General features: G+C 38.2%; 1 protein-coding gene and 1 long non-coding RNA gene across 4 annotated transcripts; both read right to left on the bottom strand.

Moving 5' to 3' along the window:
- Window positions 1-1,018: 1,018 nt before the first annotated feature.
- LOC124386068 lies at window positions 1,019-27,661 on the bottom strand. 3 transcript variants are annotated; one of them, XR_006925844.1, is made up of 4 exons: window positions 27,342-27,661; window positions 7,474-7,596; window positions 5,152-5,204; window positions 4,867-5,025 (listed from the first exon to the last, which is right to left on the bottom strand). It is a non-coding gene; the product is annotated as an uncharacterized LOC124386068 (long non-coding RNA). The 3 variants fall into 3 exon arrangements; XR_006925842.1 differs by lacking the exons at window positions 4,867-5,025; window positions 5,152-5,204 and adding an exon at window positions 1,019-2,395; XR_006925843.1 differs by having other exon boundaries at window positions 4,867-5,204.
- On the bottom strand, window positions 16,443-18,633 carry sox3 (SRY-box transcription factor 3). The gene has a single exon (XM_046849682.1). The coding sequence runs from the start codon at window positions 18,350-18,352 to the stop codon at window positions 17,447-17,449; it is 906 nt and encodes a 301-aa protein (XP_046705638.1). The 5' UTR covers window positions 18,353-18,633; the 3' UTR covers window positions 16,443-17,446.

Below are 27,661 nucleotides of genomic sequence, written 5' to 3'. Positions count from 1 at the left end.
GGTGAGACTCACAAGAAATCACATATCCTGATAAAAGTATTCAAAATTACATGAAATAATAGAACAATTGTGTATTACTGCTTTCACAGTCACTGTATAAAAACACTTCAGTTCTCACTAGAATCCGGCCCCAATCATGTGGAATAATAAAGCCCACTCTTTCCGTATCATTCCAGCTGCAGTATCAGATCGTTCCACTGGTAGGAGCTACTGAACAGTGTGGAGAAAGTTGGTTATTTAATACCTTTAAAATGAGTCACAACACTACCATGTGCACTACCATGCACACACACAATGACATGCAGAAAGTTCCAGAACACAACATAGTAAAAAAAATAAAAATAAAAAAAGGAGAAGAAGAAACACTGTTTATAAATCACAGATCAAAACTCAACAGGATCAGAACTGAACACACAGTCTATGAGGCATAAGTGTGTTTGTGGATCAAGGTTGTGAGACAGGCCAAACACAGAGGTCACACTGAGAAGGCAGATCTGGTGTCATGTGCTAAGAACCAACAGGAAAAGCAAAGTTTGACCAACTTTAACACCCAAGACAAACAGGGTAATATCAAATAAACAGTGGCGAGACTACACAAGTGTGGCTCCTCTCGCCTTCTTCATTGTCCTGGTTGAAAAGCCTCAAGCTGGATAGTCTTTACAAAGATAGTGGAGGGAGGGGAATGTCAAAACCCATCACTGAAATTCTGTTGCACTCATCTCATTAAAGAATATATGGCATGATCTTACTGTATAGTATCTCATACTTTTTCGTGTCATAGACTATGGTGCCAGCTGTAATAACTATAATAAAAAAATTAAATATTATTATTATTATTATTATTATTATTATTATTATTATTATTATTATTGTTGTTGTTGTTGTTATTATTATTATTATTATTATTATTATTATTATTATTATTATTATTATTATTATGTACCAAAAAAATTATTCTAATAAATTGATAAAAAATGATCTTATAATTTTTATATTTTCTTTCTCTCTTTTTTCTGTCTCTCTTTTTTCTCTCTCTTTGTCTCTCGCTTTCTCTCTTTCTCTCTTTCTTTCACTGTATTTTTCTTTTTGTGCATAATCCCAAATTGAATGTTGCTTAACACACCACTGTGCTGACATACTTATCTCGAGCTCCTGAACCTGGCATATACACACACCTGGCAGTGAACACACACCTGGCCATATGCAGCCTCCCACCAAGAAGCCCTGTAGTGTTTCACGTTTAGATCCTGTGAGCCTGAACTAACGCATACATACACACACACACCACAGGCAGTGCAAATCCCCCTGAGACAGCCTGCCGTGAGCTAATGAGGAATTAGAGAGGACTAGGACAGCTTTACTGGGCTTACCACATGGGAGTGACTCATAGGAAGACCCAAAGGCCAAAAACATGCAAACATGCATGCACACATTCATATATATACACACACACACACACACACACACACACACACACACACACACACACACACACACACATACATACATACATACACATACACACTTATCTGATAAACAAAGGTGTACAAGTTATATCTCAAACCGCATGATACAGAAAAACACACCATCAGGCCAATCTCAAAATTCTAAAATTTGCTTTGTCACTTTGTTTTGATCTCACTTTCAACATTTCGCTCTCACTTACATACACACACATACACAATCTCTCGTTATGTCTATCTGCCTCACTTTTTTTGCTCTATACAGGAGAACACCCTCAACAGGTATGTAACACGTAGTTACCACGCCAGCTTTCTGCACGCACTACTCATAACATTCTGTGTCATTAAGTATGGGGGTGGAAGAAAAAAAAAACGGTTTAAATGATAGAAATCGGGGTGTCTAGCATTAAGATTTATAGCCAATAACAGACGTAACTGTTGTGATTTATTCCACAGTGTGCTAGCCAGGGTGCTGGAGAGATAGGCGGGTATGTACAGTAATTCCTTGAATTGTCATGAAGATGCATGTAATAGCCACGTGACACAACAATGTTTCTGCATACTGTGAGTTACATTTGTGTAGTCAGACTGCATTTATGAACATTATACTTCATGTTGCTGGAAAGATGGAACTCAAAAGGGGGTAAATATCTTTGTTATATACATTTATATAACTGGGGGCATAACTTTAATGTACAATCTATGCAAGAGGGGATGCATGATTGAGGGAACATACTCTGCATGTGTGCATATATGAGAGAGAGAGAGAGAGAGAGAGAGAGAGAGAGAGAGAGAGAGAGAGAGAGAGAGAGAGTGCATGCATTGCATGCGTGTGATCTTAAGCCATGTCTGCAGGGTGAGGTGGAGGAGTCCACATGGTAGCAGGTCTGGCACGTCTGTCAGGCCTCAACCTGTAGAGACGTGGAAACAACCTACACCCAGGAAGAGAGAGAGAGAATGTGTGTAAGGAAGACTAAAATAAATATTAGTTCAATATTTAGACAGTAATAAATAAATGTTCTGAAGCAAAACTTCAAAAGGTTAGATATTGTAATGCAATGTCACTTGACATCAAAGTTTCTCTCATTTGTTTACTCTGTAACACCCATGCTGCATCCTAAACTGGTCTTTTTAGATCTTAAAAAGATACATTGCCTCAAACCACACCAAGCATACCATCTGTATTCTGTTTTTCCCTATTCAAATTCATAGCAAACAAAGAGAATAATCCACCTACGTTCCTAGGCCTTTCTCTCACTATAGAGCGTCCGGTGAATTTCTCCTCCTATTTCCTGCGGTGAGGCAGGGCTCAGTGAGACCGCGGATTAGAAGAGAAAACAGACGAAAGAAAGAACGGGAGAGCAGGTGAAAAGCGAGAAAATGTTGTTGTGGCAGCCCCAGGTTTGCTCAGCTGGGTGGCATTCAGGCCCCACCCAGGCACCAGAGCCTTGCAGAACCTCTTCATGTTTGTTTCCCTTTCTGTCTCTCTGTATCTCTCTCCCTCTCTCTCTCTCTCTCTCTCTCTCTCTCTCTCTCTCTCTCTCTCTCTCTCTCTCTCTCTCTCTCTCACACACACACTCACACACACACACACACACACACACACACACACCAGACTAAGGTTATATCACCCAGGAGTGGGACTTGAAAGTCCGGTTTGTCCACTGTGGGTAAGGCATCTGTTATGAGTAGTGGGATCCGACCGAGTCAGATACAGAGACACTACAGTGGAAAATAGTGTCCCTCATTGCCTTTGGGCAGGAGACGTAACAAGGAATTGTTCAGTAGAGGTAACACAAGGCAACTAAACGGTGGAGACCTGAGGCTCGCCTTCAGGGGGTAAGGGTGGGAGAACGAATTCAACTTTTGGTAAATAGGTGAAGGGATGAGAAGGAGAATTAGTGGGATAAGACATGAGAGGAAGTGAAGCAGAAAGGAAGGGAGCGAGGGAGGATAAAGGAAAGGTGTGGAGAGGCAGGAGGCTGCAGGTTGTGCTTCAAGAGGCCAAAAGTTCAGCAGGGAGGAAGCGCAGGTAAACAGGCAACCTGAGACAGCAAATGCCTGCTCTTCACGTTGCCCAACCTTTGTCTCTGCAACTTCGAGCTGGCCTCAGGTTTCTGCTTCTTCCAACACACACACACACACACACACACACACACACACACACACACACACACACACACACACTCATGCACGCACAACCCAAATTTCATTATCCTTGTGTGTGAGACAAATACTCATTCACAGATGAACGTAGACTTTTTTAAAGAATGCTCAACTTTGTTTTACATGAACACATCAAAACATACAAAACAATATCCCATTAAACAAAGACAGCAATTGTTATTCAAACATATGCAAATTCTTTATTCTTTTTTTCCTTTTCAATGTTTGTGTCTCTGTAATGTTCCCTTGAACACCTCAGGCAATAAATCATGCCTCGACATAATTATAACAATCACTTTTCACAAGAGTAGTAGAAGTCCAGACGCAGAGCTGAATTTGGGCAAACGACATTGAGGTTTAAAGAAGGAACTCGTCCGCTTAGTTTTACATGTTTATTTGTGTTCAATTATTTATACTTGCCAAATCACTATATTAGTGATTTCACTTTCCACAATTCTGCTTAGTTTCCAGAAGATACAAATATTATATAAATACATATGCTCTTTTTCCTTTTCACACACTCACACACACAAACATGACTAGCAAGACACAGACCAGTTCTAAGCTCTCAAAGCACTCCTGCATGAACAATGATGATGTCATAGCAGGGCCACAGACAATGCCTGTCTCCAAATATATATCAGTAACTCATCCATGAACTGATGGAGATGAGAGGAGAAAGTAATAGAGGGGTACATGCCCCAAACGACTTCTATAGACTATGCTTCTCTCACTCTTACTTATTTATTTGTCTATCCTTTGTTTCCTCACTCTTTATAAATACAGTTATAAATGAGAAATGCAAAGCACAAATATACCAGTTCTGAGTAAGACTTGAGTCTCGAGGAGAAGGCAAATTTCAATGTGAATAATAACTCATTTAGTCTCAGTTTTCTGCCATAAACAACATTCAGAATCATGCAGTTTTCCTGTTACTGTTTGAAAGCCAGTTAGATACACTCTGACCTTAGGGATAATAAGGTGACATATGACTGGCTGTTTACTCCAGACAAAAAGAATTACAGTTATAAATGAATTATACAATTTTAGCATGATAAATTTGTCATCTACTGTCTGGCCTCCAATAAATATACATTTAAACCAAAACTTCTGGATACATTTTTAACTATCTGATTAAAATACCATGGACCACACAATTAACCACAATTAAGCAGCAAACTGAATTACATTTGTCTTTAAGGAATGGATCCAATAAAAATAGATTTTGCTGGTTTATGTCACCATAACACAGACATTTTTGCTTTGCCTACTGTTCATCTGAAATGAAAAGACTTTACTTAGCTGGATGTCAGCAATGAGTCAAACCCAGTGCACCGTACAAAGCAAGGCCACACAGATGCTGCCTTCTGCATGAGACTGCTCCCAGCACCACAATCTGTGTGCCATAGAGAAAACAATGCCGGGTAATGGCTCCGTAAACAGGAGTCCAGTTAGACCAATCAGCAGAGGAATCATCTGGAGAGCAGGGGGCTTCAGACACACTGATTGCGAGGTGATTTACCTCACGGGATAATGACTCAGCAGGCCACGGTCTGACATGAGAGCACAGAGCTTCTGAGGGGCAAAAAGAAGAAAAAAAAAGCAACATCCAAGACTATTAACAGCTTACACACTGGTGCAGATCATTCACCTAGTCATAGCTGCCTCTCTCTAGGTTTTCAATATCTGCTTTCAAGCAATAGAGGTGTAGCCCCAGGTGAATATTGCCGATTTATTCATATTCCCCATCTTGTTTTCCACCACAAAAGGTGGGAGAAAGTGACTTAGCAGGTGGCTTCCTATGGCATGGGGAACAAACAATGGGCAGGCACACTTGCTGCCTGCTGCAGCTCATAGAAAGGGAGGAAAAGGTAAGTTTTTTCAAATGGTAAATATGTGAGGGCCGGTGTGTATGTGCATGTGTGTGTGGGAGGGTGTCTACATCGATGCTTGAATGCAGTATCTCTTTGATGTCTTGAGTTCAACTTAAGTTTCTGAGGGCAAAGGAAGGGCAGAATGAAGAGGAAGGAACTCCATACAAGTCATCTGATGGCTTTGTGGGATGTTAATGCACCAGTAAAAGAAAAGGTCTCAATGACAGCAGGCAATTCGAACATAAACCTCAGCACCACATCAATGGCAGATTGCTGGTACAAGTGGAAAATAGCAAATTAAACCTTTTGGTGGCAAATGAAACTTTTTGGTCCCCAATGAAACCTTAAGCTTATTTGTGGCCTGAAAAATAAAATGTCAAATGTGTGAAATTTCTATCTGACCTACTCAAAGTTGTGTAATATTTCAATAAATGTATACTTGTCCGTATCCAATATTCATTCTGGCTTATATTCTGGCTAAGCACAGCTGTTAATTAATATTGTTGAATTGTAGAAAATATATGAAATTAACTTCACTTTCCCATTTTGGTGAGAGGTTCAGCTTCATAAGAAGAACAGCACTCAGAGTGGGTTGTTGAGAGTGGTAAAGGGGGTTATGGGTGGGGTTTTAGTGGAATTGGGTCTATTTAACCCCCTGGAACATAGTGCCCCCACCCCCCAATCTATCCCCTCCATCACCACCCCTCCCCCACGCTCTTTGAGCCCTACACTGAGCTCTTCCCTCTTCTGTCACCGGGCCATTCCGCTTTGCTTAGCACACACAATGGGTGCTCCATGCACGGCCTCCTGACGCTGCATTCTGACTGGGAGAAAGCTGGGGAAGAGGGCCGGCTGACCTTCAGTGGGTCAGTAGAGGCATACATCATATGACTAAATGCCATCCTGGAAGCACTCGGGCCTTGGCACCGGATCAAAACACTGCAAACACATATGGACCACACAAAGCAAGTGCCATCTGAGTCAAAACATGGCACCTGGCATCTCTAAGACTTTACAGTCTGTCACAAAGAAAGCTGTTTTCTTATTGCATAACAGTTCCAACAGACCAAAATGCTGATAGGGGATCATAACAATTTTAAACTGCAGGAATTAGTTACTTTAAGAGAAATACTGTACTGATTTTCTTTGATGTAAAGATATAAAATACACTGGCATGTTCATATTTACCCTCTTTTCTTCTAAGGTAACGTTAATAAACACCAGCTTTAGTTTGCTAAATAAAACTTTCAAAGAACATTTGCCTCTGTAATCGTCTCTCAACTACATTTGAAATGCAAATCTTTGAATATCCCAAATCTTTATGTGCTAAACACAAGGCACATAATGTGGTGCCTACAGGCAATTTCTCACTATCCTATCCCAAACATCTGTGCCAGAGGTGCAAAGAGATGCCACACGCATGCTATGTCATGCTAAGTTAATCCCACAAGCGTTTGTACACGTACAAGAGAGACAGTGTGTGCGTGTGGTGTGTATGTAAGAGATTAGATGAGAGTTTGAAGTTAGACTTTCAAAATGCTTGCTTGTTCGCTTATATTTCACACCACAGTGACATCTTTGAGATCAGATAGGCCTGACTGCTTCTCCTTCTCTTTGACATTCGAAGGGAAATCGAGGGAGCTGGGAAGGGACAGGAGGGGGGCTGAATTATATGCAAATTACCCCCCCCAAAGGCCATGCGAATTTTATGGGGTTAGAATTTAGTTCATCTAACCTGAATAATCAAATGTGGGAACGAAAAAGAAAAAGTCCCCTCCCTGCTTACTCCACTACATCTCGAATGCTGTAATCCCCTCCCCAAATCAACAACATCATCTCTGCTCCCATTAACTTACCCCTAGCCGGAGAGAGCAACAGGATGAATAGAGGATCAGTGGAAATTGCTAACAGAGCAAGAAGAGGAGGATGAGGATGAAGCGTCCTGAGGAAGGCAGAGAAAGACTTCATACCTGATCAGGCAGAGCGATCGGCTCCTGATTACGACACCGTTTTCCCAGCAGGCCCACTGCCTCATCCAGAGCTACTGAATATGGAACAGACAGCCGACCAATCCTGGCATCACTTTCTCTCACCTAATGACAGAATTAAGGCTATTTAGAGCCATTTTCTCATAGTTTATGGGCTTTTCAGAACACGCTTTGCCATGAGAAAACTCTGTTCTGTATTATAGTGTGGGAGGTCTGGCATGCGATGGTGCAAAAAGCATTGTGTGACAGAACATAGCATTACACTGAGTTAGTGAGATGGCTGCATTCTGACAGCCACTGAAAGCATTCCAGATGCAAAATAGTGCCCCATACAGTGATAATTTGCAAAGGATTCATATCTTTAACTGACTCGTGTCATTTTAAGCAAAGGAAGATTATCAATTTTGTCTGCATTTTAAGTATTTGTGAATAACCTGAATTCCAGTAGAAGCAGTAGGCATGATAAAATGTAGAAAACGACCACCTCTTTAAAGCTCATACCCTGCGATAATTCGTTGGCTTTTGAGTTTTGATTCGGTTTGAATGAGTTAGAATGGATAATACAAAAGCTCGGCACCAAAAGGAAGGCTTTAATAAGGAGCATCTAAAAAAAGCTCCGCAAAGTGTATTATATGAATTGTTTTCTGGAATGAAATTATTCAGTCAGTCTAGGATGACAATTCCTTTTAATAATGAGTATGAGCAGTATTATATTATGGTCTGTAGCTCTTCATCACTCAAGTCTGTTTTTAATAGAAAGGAAAGAGGTAGATATTTTAATCAGTGATCGCACAGGAGAAAGTAAACACAGGGAGATACTGTGTCTAGCTGGACTTCCACACCATGCCATACACACACACACACACACACACACACACACACACACACAGGGCTGGGGGTGTTGGTGTAGGTGGGCTAAGCAGCTGGAGTTCATTCTCTAGAACCAGTGAAGGAGTAATAATGATAAAAGGCTAAGACACCATTGCACTGAGCCACTGATGCAGCTGTGAAGACTGTGCTCAAGATAAAAAAAAAAAATCTGATATCCATACCTATAGAATCCCTCTCACCATTTCCCAAATATCACCAAATAAATATAAAAACATTTTTACTAGTCACTAGGTGATATATAAATCCATTAGTTGCCTTAAATATCAAACTTTGACCTTTGTGTCTGTTAGTAAATTCACCCTCACTGTGCTTCCCCCATAAGCAAGAAAATACATCCAACCAAAGCCCTCTTTTACATCTCAGACGGCTTAAGCTGAAATACTAATGACTACCTGTCAAGAAACAGCTAAGCAGCCGAACAAATTTAAGGCCACAGCACATGTGGGAGTCTATGAGAAATGCCACGATAAATATTTTGAATAGCTGACAGATGTGTTTGTTTTGTTTTGCTTTGTTTGACACCGATACATTAGTATTAAGAAACTGTCATTTTATTTTGTCGGAACATCTCCAACCTGTGTCCAAATTTAATCTTTAACCGATAATGTTAATCCAAGCAGCTGAACAACGTTTCATAATTAAGGCTAAGGAAGCCTATATGTTAACGAATAAACACATGGTACAAGGACTTAAATAGGGTCGTGAAAACGTGAGAGAGTAAGAACCTCTAAAGCATTACCTGCTATTAGAAGTTGCATGATAAGAGATGGTTTTGAAAGAAATTTTCACGTCAACCAGCCTACACACGCACACCTTTTCTGTTAGCACACCTTTAGAGACAGGAATAACAAGATGCTCAAGACGAAATGTCTCATTAGACAGCATGGCACCATTAGGCTATGTGGGAATATCGCCCTTCTAGTGGAATGTTTTACGCAACACCTTACAGTACATGCAGCATCCATAAATAACACATGTCGTGAACAAGTCAAGTTTACAGAAAAGACCAAAACAGGAAGAAAGAAATAGAAAATGCATAGAACTCATAAAGTTTGTTCCCATTTACATGACAACTTAAGAGAAATGCTTTTTTATGACTCATTCAGGCCCTAATTCACTTCTTCCCCACTTTTTTCCTCCCATCGCCTTGGCTATTAAATCACCATCTTGACCCGCTGACCCAGAGCCCGGGCTGTAAAAAAGCCCCCTGCAGGTCACAGGGCTGATTGGAACATTTGAATATGAAATGGCCTCGGCAGGGCATGGAAACAGCCTGGCAAGGCGAGAGCCATGCTGACCCCCAAGCGAGGGGCCCACCGATCAGCCGCTCAGAGGACAGGGGCTCTCTCTCTCTTTCTGTCTCTCTCTCACTCTCCCGCTCCTTCCCTTCTTTCTCCCTCTCCCTCACTCGGAGTGGATTTACTTGGCCTTGAGGATGGGAGGAAGAATGAGAGGGGATGAAGGGAAAGAGTGAGGGAAAGGAGAAAGAGAAGGGGAGAATTTGAATAAGAGAAGAGGCGATTCGTGTTAGCATAACAAAGGAGGCCGCCATCGTCCCTGATTGGTGTCACAGTGAGGCCCTATAGCTGACCAGGCCCCCTGGGTGGGTTGATGTGTGGAGCTCAGGCATGTTTATGCATCCAAGGTGTGATATTTGCCAGGGGTGGGAGGGACAGGGAGGGTGCGCAAAGTTCTCTCAAGTTTGGGGCGAATTTTTTTGAGTGAAACGCGCATATTTCTAAAGAACAAAGATAACAAAGATTTGTAAATGCAGCCTCTTGCACCTAGAATCCAACAGAGAAGTTATTTTCCTTTTTAATATGGCATAAAGTTTTGATATAAAAAATTGTCACTAGTATATAAATAATCTAATAATAACAACCTGTTCCTCAACAAGCCGACATACAAATTTCATAAACACAGTTACAGGGGTTTTTTTTGTGCATACTTGCTTGCTAAAATTCATCCTTTAGCACTCGGTCACAGATAATGTTGTTGCACATCTAATTATTCAACACTTAGGCCACTAAAGGTCATTTTATATTTTATATATGGCCACTTACTTCTAATTTAATCTCCATAGTCATTTTGCAGAGCTCCTCATCAAAACATATTTTACAACATTACACTGTCAATAGACACATTAGAATTGACACATTTATTGAGTAGTTGTATTGTGAGGCATTATATTGTGTAATTGAATTTGGTACAGTCCACAATGCTTTCAGTTTCACTATATTTGTGTGTGTCTTATTTACTGTCTTTATAAAAAAGTGATCCAAGAAAAAGAACTGATATACAGCAGATAGAACATATCGAGGTATAATTTTCTTTTTATATAATATGAAGGAATTTACAACTGGCACTAAAAAAAAGAAAAAAAAAAACACTTTCAAACGACTTTTTAGTGAGCTTTTAAATGCGCCTAATACCATTTTGACACATAGTGCCTCAAGGTAAAAACTGCATCACTACACATGACACTTGCTGAGATGAAAGGCAGATGAGGAGGAGAGAAGAGGACCTCAAAGCACTTGAGTCTTATTTGGCCCCACTCTTTATTATGTTGCATCGTTCAACCATTACCAAGAATTTTCTCAGTACCTTTAAATTTCCCCAGCTGGGTATCATGGAATTAGTAACTGGGTTGTGTGTAGTAAAACAAAATGTCCTTTAAATCCATTGAAATACAGTGTAATAGGACAATTGCAATAAATCTAAATAAATCTTGTTTTCTTTACAGCTAAGGTGACTGAAGTAAAATTTTTTACATATCTCAAACTGTAGTAGAAGGTAATAGAGAGGCGTAGAAACCACATAGCTGACAATTTGCTTGATTAAAAAAAAAAGCCATTACATGAAGCCTGTTGTATTGGTATTATGCAAATTTAATTCTCTGCAACATACAGAATTTAGTTTACAGTTGAAAAAGATCCTTGTTTAGCAAAAGCCTATATCACTCAAAAGTGTTTAATGCTGCTAATTACATGTTAAGAAACAAACAGCACATTACTGTTAACCAGAAATGAATTCAAAATATGATTATTTTCTTATTTTATATATTGATATAAAAAAAATATCATGGGCTTCCAATTGCCCATAATTGATCATTTTTATATATAACAAAAAACATTTAATTTAATATTGTAATGATCAGCTATGGATCCATCCGATTACATCTATTACATCTATTACATCTGTTCCCACATTGCACATTACAAACACCTCCCCAAAGACTTACAACAAGTTACAACACAAATTGATCAATAAACATTAATTGTTCCTATCAGGAAAACTTTATTACTTATTAACATGTCTTACAAATGTTTCATCTGTCATACGTACATCCTTAAAAGGATTTCTATAAATAAATCATGTACGAAGTAACATTTTTTAGTGACTATAAAAATAACAAGGCTGGCTTATGATCTCTCACACACCCATGTCGAATGCATCCATGGTACCTTTACATTCTCCTGACAATACAGATATGTTAAGAATCTGTCACATCAAATAAGATGTGAAATGTTGCTTTGTTCATCTGTCAATCTTTGTTTCATCTCACTGTCCCTGGCAAACACTAATCAATATTTGTGTCCTAGATTGCACACCGTCACGCCATACCCTGCAGCTCCTTAATCTTTGTTCTGTCCACATTGTTTCTTTACAGTACCAAATTTGTTCCACTGTCACTGGGTATATGTGTCTTACTTCAGTTTCCAAAAAAATTAAGTTGTTTTTTCTTCTGTTTTGAGTTTCTGCTCCAAGATGAGTAAAATACAAAATGACATATAGACAGTAGTTTATGTATGGCCGGACATATTGTGTTTTCTTCTCTTTAATGCCATCTGCACCTACAATTTACAACATTCATTTTTTTTTCTTTTATCGGATTCTCCTTCTAACAATACAGTAAATGACAAGGGCACAATAACTCTAGAATAAACAAAAAGAATAACAGAATTTCGGAAACAATCTTTACTTTCATCACGTCTTTATTCCCTAATCCAAAATATTGATGACTTCATGCTTAGAAAAATAAATCTCGAGGTTTGTGTTTCTTACACTAAGAGGTCCAAAGCAAACATATACTGTAGTATTAAATAAACAATTACAAATACCCTGATAGCACAATTATAAAAACCACAGACACAGTCTGTGACAGGGAAGTCATTAAATGTGTTTGTATGGAATGCAAGCTTGGGTGCTGCAATTAATATCCTTTTTTTTCTTTCACTCGATCATGCATTTTGATCATTCTTTTGTGCTTGTATTATAAACAAAACATGACCAAGCCCTTGTAAATGAGGTCATCCTCAATACAGAGACACAAATCTGTCTTTAAACAAATAATCATTGATAAGTCAGAGACTGAAGATCATGAGGAGCCCACAGCTAGACCATACTGCATATTAAACAATCACATGGCATGAAATACAAGCCCAGTATTAAATAAACAAACCTATTATATTTGTATTCTTTATATACTTATTGTACGCTTTCATTTTGCACCTGTTCTGGTCTCTTCCTTGATAAAGTTTTCTGATTAGATATGTTTATGCAGTAAATATTTTTTATGGACTGAAATTCAACAACTGCTAATATTAGCAGTTTATTTTTTTACCTGGGCTCTTTTGCTGAACCTGAAAAGGAGCAGTAGCTAACCTTTCTTCCACCCACTCTACATTCTTTGCGGTTTCTATATGATGGCGCTCCAACCGCGGATGTTGTTAACAGCAGACATCAGACAAACGGGACAAGCAAGCTGGCCCACATCCGCCCATGTCAACGCTGAGATTAAATCCAACTGCCAGGAGAGGTTATGAACTAGAATATATCTGGGAAAAAAAATTCCGAACATTTGCTTTCTTTAAGTTTTGAGGAAATTTTTGTTTATTGACAGAATGGGTTCAAAGCAGAATTCCAAGGCTAAACTTTTAAAAGGTCTATAAATCAATGAATATTGCAAGACCATTAATAAATATTAGAACCACAGTGGCTTTATTTAAAATTCTGGTTAGTGAAGGAAAGTCAGACTAGTGAGCACAGGGATAATGACCGTAGGCCTGAGAGGCGGAAATAAAGTGCAAAAGAATGGCCATCTCTGCGAGGTGGGGATGAGTCAGTGAGGGTCAGCTCAAAGCCCTGACCCCATAAGGATTGGATGCCTTTTTCCCACGGCGGGAGCTGATCTGAGAGGGTCTCATTAACAACATCTGCCCCAGTTCAGGGGGGATTAACCTAGCCCTCAAGCTTCTGCACCCCCTATTCTCCACTCCACTCCACTCCACTAGGCTGTCAGTCCCTGCAGCCAGCAGCAGCCAGTGTCCAGTGGACAGGCCTGACAGCACTGCCTACAGCCAGCCTGCTCCACTATAATGCCCTACTCCTCAACAGGCCATCCTTAATACACAGCATTGAGTGCTTGAATACCACAAAACCAGTTTAGATGGTTGTCTGTTTACACACTTCTAAAGTTTTGACTTCCAAGCTGTGATCTAGTTTATGCAAATTCAAATTAACGCCTAACGCATAATGATTTCATTCCAGGCGTTCCCTGTACAACCTGTAGGTCAGGCATAACCAAAAAAATAATAATATTTGCGTGTTATGAAATATTCCTTTCAATAAAGTCAGACATGGTTGTAGCAAGAAGATAAAAAGGGCACAATTAATGTCATATTTTACACATTAATGTAAACCATTAACAGACACTGGCATTAAAATTATGCTGGGAAATGATCCCACTAATCCAGTGCTGTCTGAATTGTGCAGGATTTTGGTGTGGAGTAATTAGGATGGTTTGCAGAATGGGTTAAACAAACAGCCCCAGTGAGGTCATAGGCAGATGGAAGTGAAGATATGCCTGCACTTGCTGAGTGGGCAAAGCCATGCTTCACGTAACTGTGGAGTTAAAACGTGTGTGGCTGTGTATATAGAAGGGGCCTCTCTTGGAAGCTCTTGGTGGCTCTCTGATTTTTATATGCCCAAAGAGGCCTGCTGTCCACAACTCATGGGTTAGCTACTGCACTGCTTCCCCTACACACAAGAAAATGTTGAAATTGTTGGTTTAATGCTAAAGCAAGATCTTTCAAAGAAAGAGATTGCCCACAATTTTTGACAAGGATGATGTTTTTGCATGAATATCACAGAACATTCATTAAACGATTAGTTTTTAACTGGTGTAGAGAGTTTGAAGAGTGTATTGAATATTGTTGAGCTAAGTTTTGAATGCCAAACATTAATTGATATTCATAGTATATTTATATGTAACTGATTTTGCCTAGTCTGATCAATATTGTTTTTATTATTCTCTTTATTTCCCCAAAAGATTACCATTTTCTTGTGTAAAATACTCTCTATACACCAAAGTTATGGACTTAATCCACCCTAACCTAAAGTCTTCAAAATCACTTATTCACTGTGCTCCAACCTGTTTAGTCTGTGGCAAGTCATGCAGCCAATGCCGCATAATTGCAAAAAAATGATCTGGAGTGTGTGATTAGCTGACAGGCAGCCGCTATCGCACTAGAATGATTTAAGAACAAGATAGAGAATGCGGGGAGGTCCTAATCTAATCTCCTGTCATCCATAGAGGTGCAGTGGGCTAATCCCAGGAGCACATTGAGGCTGCGGATCAAACCCAGCGGTGTGTGTGGGAAGACCGTCACTCTCAGCAGAATCCAGGCAAAGTGCAGCAGGGGGTTTTGATGTGAAGGTGTCAGGTGCAGCAGCAGCACTGGGATTCCTATAGCAGGGTAGACAGAAAGCTGTCACTCTAATTTGCCAAAATTTACAGATGAGAGATGTGCGATTCAGCTAAAGAGCCAGTGTTAGAAAAAGCAGAGCTACAAGTGTCATAGACTGGCTAAACCGAATTTCAACTAATAATGTTTAATAAATTAATGAGTTATTTATGTTTGCATATTTTCATTAGTGTTGAAACAGAGATTTTATTAATGAATTTATTTATTTGTTTGTTTGTTTATTTAATCGAACTGCATTTGCAATCACAGTAAGACAAACTTACACTGTACATAATTTTATTTCTCAACCAGAATCCATGAATAATATTCTCTAAAGCTGTAAGTCAACCAATAAAATCACTAAGTGCTTTAAATGCAATTTATATCATATCATTTCAGGGTCTTGATTAATTTTACATGAAACAATGAGAATATTAGCATAGAACTGGACAACAAATACAAAGTATCAAATATTTAAATTTTTAAAAAATAATAATTGAGCTTCTATCAAAAATAATTAATATGATTTGTGTTTCTTGATTAGACCAAATGTGATATAAATTGTTTGATATGCATTCTATAGACCAAAATCTGTATTTTCACCTTTAGGTAAGTTTGTAATTGTAAAATTGTCGAGTAGATTGTAAATGTATTTGACAGATTCTCTAAATCTGTTTATTAATGGAGAAAGAAAAAAATCAAGAAATTAAAAAAATACTGGTGTTAACTTTTTAGTAGTATGTTCTGGCTTTAGGATGTATGACTTATTGAACAAAATGATTTGTATTGAACAAAATTAAAAAATGCAACTTTGTCTAATATAAAAAACAATTGAGAAAATAATCTACACCAATACAACAGGTGTCAACTTGTTTGGAAACTAGATTTTTTTTTAGGCAATTATTCTATTAAATGTGATGTGAAATGTAAAAATTGACTTGTTGGTTATTTTTTACATTTAAATGTTGTTTGTATTTTTTTTATTATTCATTTTATAAATAATGGAATAGTTTTGAATGGTTTAACAAGTTCATGTTTTTTCTCTATTTGTAATTATACACTTTTAAACAAAGCCTACAAACTAAAATAGCTAAAGATGACGTAACGCCTGCTTTAACATACACTCGAAGCAGATGTTTACTAGCAGGCTGTGTTGATTTACACTTCATTTAACATCATCACTATATATCACTACCTTTTCGACATAGTTTTTTTTTATGCAAATGCTTCATCTGATTTTTCCCCTCGAACCAAACACTTTAACGAGTGTCACCGAAACACACATGTGGAAATAAATCTGTGTAGACGTGGGTGTTCTTTTGTACAAATTTATTCGGCATTTGAGAATAAAGATGGTTTTAAAATAAGCAGAAACGCCTGTTTTAAATAAAACTCTCAGTCCCACAAAAACTTGGGATCAACTGATACTGTAAAAACATCACAGGGGAAAAAAGCTTCACACAAACAAACTGAAACAAAAAGTGAACAACGAGACATAAAAGCTATGGTTCACAAACTTAAAAAAATACTATAAATAAAACAAACTTTGCGCTCGCGACCAGCACATTTATTTCATTGCAATGTCAAAACTAATACATAAAAAAAAAACAGAAAGAAGACTACACAGGTTTGGACACAGCCAACAAAACTGACATTCTACAAAAATTAAGTGTAAACATTAAAATGAGCAAACATACTCTTCCTCCAGTGTTTTGTTTTCTGAAATTACAACAGCTTCATCAGGAAGCCACGTGCCTATTATTTCATTTTATTTTATTTTTTTTTTTCATTTAGAGATTATCTGACGGCTTCTTAAGTAAAAAGCCCGATTTTATTTTTCCTGCACGCATTTTGATTGCGTTAGCTTATATATATATATATATATATATATATATATATATATATATATATATATATATATATATATATATATATAAAAGAAAAGCTCTTTGCAATGCAGGTCTAAACTGCGAGCAACATCCAGAACCCAGTTCATGACATGTCATAAACCTTTAAACGGACAACTTGTTGAGATTAAAATAGTTTCATTCTTTAAAAAAAATGAACTGCATTTTTTTCTGTTTTTCAGTTTATAAATGTTCAAGTATCCGAAGTACTTAGTCCTTTTTTTAACCCCCCCACCCTTTCCTTTCCAAACCCCTAAACCACGAGTCTTTTTTTATGTGGGTTTAGGGTAATGCTCCATTCAGCATCTCAACTCTACTACCCCTAAAACACGAAGTCTCTTGAATGTATCTCGGGGGCAGTGTTTTCTTCACTCTTTCCTTTCCACTTGCCCTAAAACCCCAGTGAGTCTGTTAAATGTGGGTTAGGGGAAGTGTTCCGTTGACCCCGGTCCCCGCGCTCTGGTAGTGTGGATGTACGCTGTGTAAGCGGCTGCTCTGCAGTGTGCTGTGATCGGCACTGTCTCCCCCGGGCGGCAGGTACATGCTGATCATGTCCCTCAGGTCTCCGAGGCAGGCGCGCTGCGAGTGCGAGGCGATTGCAGGCGGCGGCGAGCTGGGCTCTGTCTTACACACGGAGCCGAGGCCCACGGCTCCCGGGCTCTGCTGCGCGTACGACACGCCGCTGTACGTGGACGCGGCGCTCATGTACGTCTGCGCTGTGGACATCATCGGGTACTGCAGACCCGCCGTCATGTCGTAGCGGTGCATCTGTTGCAGAGGCGGCGGGCTGCTCATGCCATGATGCTGCGGGTAGGCCAGCTGCTCCTGGACCAGCGAGTACGCGCCGTTCGTCCAGCCGTTGGCCACGTGCGCGTAGCCGTCCATGCGCTGGTGGCCCACGGACATCGCGCTGTTCACTGCGCCTGCGCCGGGAGCCAAGAGGCCGCCGGGCAGAGAGTACTTGTCTTTCTTCAGCAGAGTCTTGGTCTTGCGACGCGGCCGGTATTTGTAATCCGGGTGCTCCTTCATGTGCATGGCACGCAGGCGCTTCGCCTCGTCGATAAACGGCCTTTTTTCAGCGTCAGTGAGCAGCTTCCAGTCTGCACCCAGGCGCTTGCTGATCTCGGAGTTGTGCATCTTGGGGTTCTCCTGAGCCATCTTCCTGCGCTGGCCGCGCGACCACACCATGAACGCGTTCATCGGTCGCTTAACTCGGTCTTGGTCGTTCGCGCCGCTGTTTTTCCCGCCCGGTCCCGAGCCCGCGTTGGTCTGCGGGGGCAGGGGGCTTTTAAGCTCGGTTTCCATCATGTTATACATTCAAGCAGCTTTTTTTTATCAAGCGTCTATTAGGTGTTAAAAAAAAGTTCTACAAAAGTAGAAAGCAAGCGCACGAAAAGTTTACCCAAAATCTAAAACAAGGAATAAAACTCGTACTTTAAAAAAAAAAATAATAATAATAAAAGAAACGAATTTAAAAACTACGCAGTTGTCAAACGAACAAACTTTCTGTGCGAAAGACCTAAAGGTTTTTGGAGTTTTTAATAAGAAATCTACCGGGTTCTTGTGTCTCTTTCCTCTCCAGCTCCCAGTGCGTTGCTCTGCTGTGCAAACAGAACTCTGCAAACTTGGGCGCTAAGCTCAGCTGTTAATACAGCCTCGACCATGTGATTTGGATTGACAGCATAACAATAAGCGTGAGAGCTGACCAATCACAGCGCAGCTCGCGCTCCGCCGTCCCAACAGCGCGCTCGAGCTTCTCCTGCGCGCAGCATCGAGTTTATCAACCGGACTTCAAATCCTCCTGCTGCTGTAACCCGATTCAGATTATAAAACATCATGTAGTGCATTTAAGAAAAAATCATTTACTTTAAAACGAGATTGTTTTGTACAAGTTTTGACACTGCAGAAATAAAAAAAAAACATTTGTTGCTTTAAAATAAATGGAAACTGCTTCAGGAATGAAATGAGAATAACAATTAGTTTACAACAACATGGAAATATTAAATGGGTTTAAACACGGGGTTATAAAACGCATAAAGCAGTTTATTTTCAGGGGCGGAAATCACTGGATTTCCTATTAGTTTTCCATATAAGATTGTCAGGTCAGTTTGTATTCAGAGCTGCTGTTTATGTAATGTGAAAATGTGTGACAGTGTTTCTGTCAAATATTACCATTATTATTATTATTATTATTATTATTATTATTATTATTATTATTATTATTATTATTATATTTTAGTCTAATTTAAAATAAATTTTACTACAGCATTTTGAGCGTGTCGTATTAATGACCAATGAAGAAAGAAAGAAAAACACCTTTCTTGTGTGTCATTAGATTAGCATTTGGTGAACATATTCTAGTATTCTGTTCTGTATAAACGTTTCCCCCCCCCTTTATCTCTCTCTCTTACTCCCTCTCTCATATTTGACATAAAAAACTTAGAAAAATATATACAAACAAGTTTGAGGAAAAAAAGTTTAAAAGAAAACCTACTTTAGTGAATGATATATTTATTTACAAAAATTTGAAATCGCAATTTACCCTTTTTTTTTTATTATTCAACCCATTCGTGGGCTGTAGTAAATGTCAAAATGCGACACAACCTATTTCAAATTGCATGTTCCGATTTCAAAAACAGGCAGAACAGCACCCGTGATTCGCATATGACATTTTATAGCTCTCAATTTCTTTCAAATATAAAGTCAACAGCAAAGAGTCTTCTCATTTTTTCAGGATCACAAGATTATAGGTTGCAATTGATATATTGCTGGGTGGGAATAAACTCATTTTGTGTCACATTTTGCGATGCGTTTTATATTAAGTTTCGGGAGTTACAGTAGCTGATTGTGAGCGCTGAGTCCACCAACACAGTTAAAGCAGAAATTAGCATGTGTGAAAACGAACGATCACCGCCGCACAGACGCTACAGCCATCCAACCTGAGACTACGAGAGATACTGGCTGGAATAATGATGCATTATCGCCCCCTAGTGTAAGAAACTGCTGCGTTTCTCGGGAGGTCCAAGTTTTAACAGGAACCGAAGAGTAAAACACTAATAAAAATACAGACTTCACACACAATTTGTATAAGACATATTCTGGTTTTGTAATGTTCTGTCTAAATTAGTGTGTGTGTGTGTGTGTGTGTGTGTGTGTGTGTGTGTGTGTGTGTGTGTGTGTGTGTGCGTGCGTGCGTGTGTGTGTGTGAATTTCTAATCTCAGGGGGAGTTTGTACCACTGCTCTCTTGCCTCGGGCAAACTTTTACACCTGCAAATGATTACAAGCACCCATCGAGAAGGGCGTCAGTTAACACACGTAGTGACTGCAAATTTCACCCCACGGAGTGTGAACGATTAGAGTGCTGAATATTCAGAATGGGCTTTTAACACCGCACACTAATGAGCCTGTAGGTCATCAAGCGCCTGCAAGTTTCATCGCAGTCTACCTGTGACATCAGCAGATTGATCTATCTATCTATCTATCTATCTATCTATCTATCTATCTATCTATCTATCTATCTATCTATCTATCTGTCTGTCTGTCTGTCTGTCTGTCTGTCTGTCTCTGTCTCTGTATTTCTATCTATCTATCTAGCTATCTAGCTATCTAAATATATTTGTGTGGGAAACGGTGTACTTCTCGTACGTTCATCTTTTGCTCGTTCTATCCCTGTCTAATTCTTTAGCTCTTTATAAATATTATATTGTATCCAAAATACGAAGTACTAAAAAAGTTAAACAGATAAACATAAGAATCACGTTCTTATTTCTTTTTCACTATATTTATGATTGGTAGTTAATATCATTACACTGATGTGTTCAGTGTGTATCAACCTAAACCAGTCGGTCAGATATTCACATTACAATGCAGGTCATTAAAGCACTATTAGAACCGCGATGGACTTTTGGCTGTTTATTTATTTTTGTATCCGTGAAATTTTTCTTTTAATTTGCGAATTAAAAAAAAAATATACACAGTCTGCAACATTTAATCCGGGTGGTATCCCGGGTTTTGTTAATTGGAAGTAATTTCCAATCTGACTAGGTGATTTGTGCGAGCGGGATCAGACTGCATGAATGTGAATGCAGACACTCGGACCTGCAGGCTGCAGTCACTGACTGTCTAATTAGCGCGCGCAGGTTTTAAGCCCCAGACGCGTTTCCCCCACGCACACCGCGGATTTTTGCGAGTGCGCGTTCAGGAACACATCCTCTTGTAATCTGCTTATGGAAATGGAGAAGACAGCGGGAGAAGGAAAACTGCGTGTTACCTGGGGGTTTAGGAACGAGGACCCGCACTCGCCCAAATTTCATCATTAACAAATACTACAAAACGGGACCACCAGCACAGCTCAGGATGAAGGAGAAGCTCCTCTCACAGCACTGAAGGCCAAACAATTACTGTACTGTTCACAGCAGCCTATTTACCAATAAATCTCCAGAACAAACATTTAAAATGATCTGTAATTATTAAATATTGATTTATTTTGCAATTCAATGATCTGAACCGAATTAATGCTATAATCACGTTAAAAGTAGAAATATTTCACCAGAATTTGAAAGGAATTTATGTTATAATCATGTTAATAAAATATATAGATATCTGACAAATATATGAAATAAGCGTCAAAATTTATTTTATTTTTGATTTGATTTTATCCGAAGCTTAATAAATGTACATATAAACCAAATGGATTTCTTCATTTCTAAGAACAATGTATACCCAGTTGTATGAACTGTAGAAATAAACCTAATGACAACAGAATTTCTGCTTATTAATTATGAAATGTATATATTTTCTGAAGTTCTTTTTTTTTCTGGTGTTAACTCATTTTCCAATATTTTTCACACTATTCATATAAGCTCTTTTTATTGTGTTTTGTGTTTTCTTTTATTAAACATTTTTTCCCAAGTATTAATAATAAATAAAATGAATTCTAAAATTATACAGAATATTAATAAAGGTTTTTATAGACTGTTGGTGACCACTGTCGAATTACTGAAGCGCCTAAATGATTGAATTCACAATTGTCAAATAGTAAGATGAAAAACACGTCTATTTTTGCTGTATATACAGCGGTATTTCCCTTGAGGAAATCGTTTTTAAAGAACTAAATTGGAGATGTCAGGTGACAAATAAATAAGCTGTTAAAAAGAGTGTAAATAGCACTCAGACAGTTATCATGCAAATGCTTTTCCTAAAACATCAATCGTAATTTATTTAGAAAGAGGTTTCACAATATCCCTAATAGACATAATTATGTACATTAATGTTAATTTTAAATAACGGCGTCTGTGCAAATCCCTCTGGAGATCCATTCAGTTTGTTTATTAATGCAAGCAGCCTGCTTGAACCGCACATGAATAAAGGGACAACCTCTGCCATATGCTTTTCCTTATCAAGATCACATTTATATTTTGTTTAGTTTTTTTATGGGAGAGTTTAAGATAAATTATAAGTATAAAATGTAAAGCTGGCTATAACACACTCCCCTTTCCTCCTTTTTTTATTTATCTTAAAAATGAAAACAAATTTTATCTTTATAATTCTTAAAAAAACCTTCGTTGTCACTGTCGAGGTCTCTTAAACTTTTACCATGTATTCCTTATATATTTTGTTCCATATAACATTTTGGCCCTTAGTTTTCAGACTAAAGGTACACCATATACATGTGAAAAAAAAACTATAACATTTTTAAACTGAAATCAAAACAAGATCTAATCATATTATTTCTTTCTATATTTCAAGTTCTGCACCTTTGCCAACTAGGAAAAGGATAAAATGTTTATATGTCAGTTTATTCACTCACCAAATAATGGAACATTATACAGCGATTGTTGTTATTGAGGTCATGTGAGAATATATTATAATAAATTGACAGTAAATGTGTTTACTTCTGGAATGAAATAATAATTTTTAATGTTCAAATACTGTTTTTTTCCAAACATATCAATTATATGCGTGATGTATAAAAATCTTAGTATTGGCATCGTAGTTTGCTTCTATAGCACTTTTCAAAGTGGACATTGTCTCAATGCAGATTTAAAACATAAGAATTATAGAACAAAAATTTAAGTAAGTGAACAATGTGTATGTATTAAACAAGCCTGGGGTGACTGTGGCAAGGAAAAACATATCTTAGATGGTATGAGGAACAAACCTTGATAGGAACCAGACTCAAAGGGGAACCCATCCTCATTTGGGTGACACCAAGAGTGTGATTATAAATCATAAAAATCACAATAAAGAGAAATATTATGAGCAGCGGAGTGTGTGATTGTAAGTAATGTCCTTTCTACAGTATACAGTGAGCAACCAGGAGCTCCTGAGAAATAAATTAGCTAAACATCGGATACATTAACATTGTGATCCCCAAAAGATACTCACCCATTTTGTTTACAGGGCATGAGGCAGAAATGTTATATCTGCAAAAATAAAATATACCTAATTAATACTAATATATTAAAGCAATAATGGACATGACAAAATGTCCTCTATTATGAAAAAGTTCATCCTATATCAATATTCAGGTATACATGTTGCAGAAATGCATATATAAAACATATATATTTAGAAATAATTGCAACATGTGCAGTAAAAAATCTGCAATTGGCTGCTTTAGAACAAATAGTTAAAGGATTCATTACACACTGCCTGTCACAACACTCCCCAACAGAACATGAAAGATTCAATTGGGAACATAAAAGTGTACCTGACCCTGACAACTCTTTTTCTATGGCAAACCAAGCATGTCTTTGTTCATTATTTTTCAAAACTAGCTGAAGTCTGACAATAGCTGAGGGCACAGTCTTTGCTGTAATCTTTCTAATCCACTAAATGAGGCATGACCAGGAGCTCTCTGCTACATATCCGAAGCACTTAACATGGACATCTTCAGCGTTACCATTTAATCCCCGCTCCAACTATTTAGACAACATGTAATACAAAAGGTCAACATTGTCTCAGAGATTAGTTTAATCAAATTGAAAGAGCATATGCATGAATAGACTTACAAACTTATATCCTTTAAAGGGTGTTATTTTATTGCTTATGATGGTCTGCATCAAATGCTCCGGTCTAGTTTTGTCTATTATACTGTATATCATCTTGTTTATACTGATTTGCTCAATTTGTCAGTTTATCCACAATGCCCATGCTTTGTATTGTTCATGTCCTTTGTGTTGTTCATATACTTTCATACCTGGTGCACGTCTGTGTGTAGAGGTTGTGAATTTCATGTATTTATAACAACATGCTGAAAAACATGCATCCTTTAGCCTTATAAAAATGACTAATCCCACTATCGTTGTCATCAAGAAGAGGGAGGGTTTCCTTTTGAGTCTTTTAGAGGTTTTAAAGTTTCTTCCACATGGTGTCTAAGTGGGTTTTTCCACTTGCCACTGTCACCTCTGGATTGCTTGTTAGGAATCTATTTCTACACCCAGATTTCTGTACAGCTACTTTTTCTGCATAGCTACTTTGTTAAAGAGCATTGAATGTGTTCTCTATAAACATGATTAAATAAAAATGGACTCGATATGCTGTTTGTGAGCATGTACTCGAAAAGACTCGAAGATCCTTCTGAAGAGACACTAACTAATAAATATAATTCTGTTCAAAGGCATCATGAGGCTAATGTTCTCACATTAACACACTCAGCATATGGAAGGAATCTCTTTTTTTTTTTTTCATTGCTCAGTGGCAACATATTTATAAAATATCTTCAAGTTACAGTGGAGACATTTTCAGAGCAATTTTAGCACCAGCGCATTTGGTACATGATGCGTTAAATGAAAATAGTTCCAAAAACTACATTTATTCTTACAGGCTGAAAGCTCATTTCAATTAAACCGCTGATTTAATTAACCAGAAAATTACTATAAATATGTTTTTTCCTGAGCCAGTGAGTTGTCAGTATTACAACACATTGTGCTCAGATTAAAAGACCGTCTGCCCTGGTGACATCATCAGGCCACATTTGTTCATTATTGTAGATAAATTGACGCAATATTACACATGATTATGAAAGTTGTGCTTAGAGAGAAGTATTTTATGTTAAATTCTAGCACTATTTATTTAGGGTCTAAAAGAAGACATCAGAAGGCTCAACTGTGGTCCTTTTGTCAGTCAAATTTTATAACACTGGATCAGAATATTGAAGAGCATTACTGTCTGCAAGGCTAATTACAGACCTCATTATTTTCCATGTATCTTTAGAATCGTTGGCATGTACTACAGTTTCTCCAAAACAATGGAAACTTTCCCCTTTTTTTGTTTAGCAGAGAGTGCTGAGTGGTCTGATTTTGCTCTGCACAAAGCCAAGCAAAGCAGTTAGCTTTTGTTTTAAACATAATTGAGATCCCACTAATCTGGGCACGCTTTAAAAACGGAACGACCGCTTTGTAAAAGTCTCATTAGTTAAAGATAATATTATGAAGCAGTGCAATTAATTTGCAAGGCACATCTTTAATTAAATAAATACGTTGATTTTTGTAATATGATTAATGGCACAAAGTTGCTATCAATAAATTATGTTAATATGAATATCTAAAGATAATACCTTGTGCATTAATTGCAGAAAGGCGAGGCCTCGGCAGCAGCGAAAGCCACCTGAACTAATTATGGAAGGCGATTTATTAAATCATGACGAACAAAACAAACAAGTATAAATTGATATATTAATCATAGGCTCCATTATGTCTAATCCAAGAGTAATTTGGGGTGAAAAAGACAAATCTCTGTTGCCTGCCAAGCACTTGATAATGGAGATACTGGTCAAAAATGTAGTCTGCAAAAAAAAAAAAGCCTAATTAAACGAGGCATAATTTAATTAAGAGTTATCCATCGCCCTCCAAATGTATTAATTACCTTGGGTGTGATGAGATGAGTTTTGGGGATTACTGATGAATTCATTATGGTCAGTGTTGTGTGAGTGCTGCGAACACTGGTGGGAACCTGGTGCTGCTGACAGGATAATGGATTGTAGGACTGAAGAAGACGATGGTCACCTTGCCAGAGGTAACACAGAGGAGGCCTAAAGCATTTGACCAGACCTTCAAAGGTTATGTAGCCCTATAGTAAAGTCCATAACATCTCAGACTAGCGTAAATCAGCATCAGATTAAACATCAATCTATAAATGAAAAAATTAAACATGCCTTTCTGTTGATAGCATAATAAAACAATTTCTGGTATTTAGAGTAATATGTGACATAAAAAAACATTGGGACACACAGGTATTACATCACAAGTATATCTCATGATTGCAAATGTATAAATTTGCAAAAGCCAGCTAAAACTATTTCTTTTGAATGGCTAGTTTAGCTAGAGAAATGAGTGGGGATAAAATCAGTTTTTATTACTTTTATGTCTAAATTCCATAGATTAGACCTGGAATTAGAAACACCACACACACCACTATTATTCCATTCATGTGAAATAATAATAATAAAAACCTTAATGCAATTATAGTTAAAAAAAAGTATGCCTGGTAATGCAGTGCCACTAATGACCATTTCTGCTTAAAACCCAAATTCATAACTGTTGAAGATAATGTGATAACTGAAGACTCTGCACTCTAGAACCCGCCACAGGCACATACGCACATATACACAGATATACACAGTGGTGCACATACGCACACTCTGCAGAGGTGAGGTGAGTTTCGAGAACTTAACTGATCTAAGCACTACAGACTCAATGACAGATCCATGCTGTTGCTAAAGCACTAGAGGGAACTCGTCTCAGAAACTGTGACAGCATGACAAAGACATATCCTCCCTCTTGCTGTGCCCAGCTCACACAAATACACACAACCAGACATCATGTGATAATTATGCAGTTAGTTTTCTCTACAATGTTCTTATTTCCAAAACAATTTTAAAACTCTATAATATGAGTCTTTTTTTATATTTGAGCTAATCTAAAACCACTATAGCAGATTTTACACAAAATTTGTATTTTATTCCCAAGTATTACAATGGCAGTTTGTTTCAAGAAATTTAAGTACCATACAGTGATTTGTTCATAGTAAACTCACATACTAATACAAAACACTTCACCAGAACACCAAGATATAACTGAGTCCTATGAGATATGATTTTGAGTGACCGTTTTATTGACTCACAGCAGGAAATCACCCTTTTATTCGCTGGTCATTTTCCCCAGGTTCTAATCTGTAATGCCAGTAAATGTAGTTCATGTGTATGGTACAGAGCTACAGTCCTCCCTGTTTTTCCCCTCCTCCCCTCTCAACGCTGCCTCAGCACTTCAGACTCCCAACAGCAGTTTTCAGAAAGACACTCACCGCCTTCACTCGTCCCTCTTCATCCCTCTCTCCGCAACTTCAGGGGGGCTTGGAGATATTGTGTGAGCAGCACTGAGAAGTCCATGAGACCCTCCAGTTGTGCAGCTCAGAGCCCAGAGGAAAGAGAGACGCAGGAAGATTCTCATTCGGCAGTGAGCCCTCCCTGCACGCCGAGCCATCACATTCAGCCAAGATTGCTTCATACAAAAGCCAACAATGCTGCAGTGAAAGCCATTGTTGATATTCAACATTTTCTAAATAGCTGAACAGAATGGATAACATGGTGGCCTGCAAAACTTGGCGAGGGAAACTGACCTGGA

The sequence above is a fragment of the Silurus meridionalis genome, chromosome 5, assembly GCF_014805685.1.
Source record: "Silurus meridionalis isolate SWU-2019-XX chromosome 5, ASM1480568v1, whole genome shotgun sequence".
NCBI lineage: Eukaryota > Metazoa > Chordata > Actinopteri > Siluriformes > Siluridae > Silurus > Silurus meridionalis.
This window is presented reverse-complemented; position numbering and strand designations above follow the sequence as displayed.

Bases quoted from the DNA above. Each gene is read 5' to 3' on its own strand.
- sox3 (XM_046849682.1), bottom strand. From the start codon at position 18,352: ATGTATAACATGATGGAAACCGAGCTTAAAAGCCCCCTGCCCCCGCAG.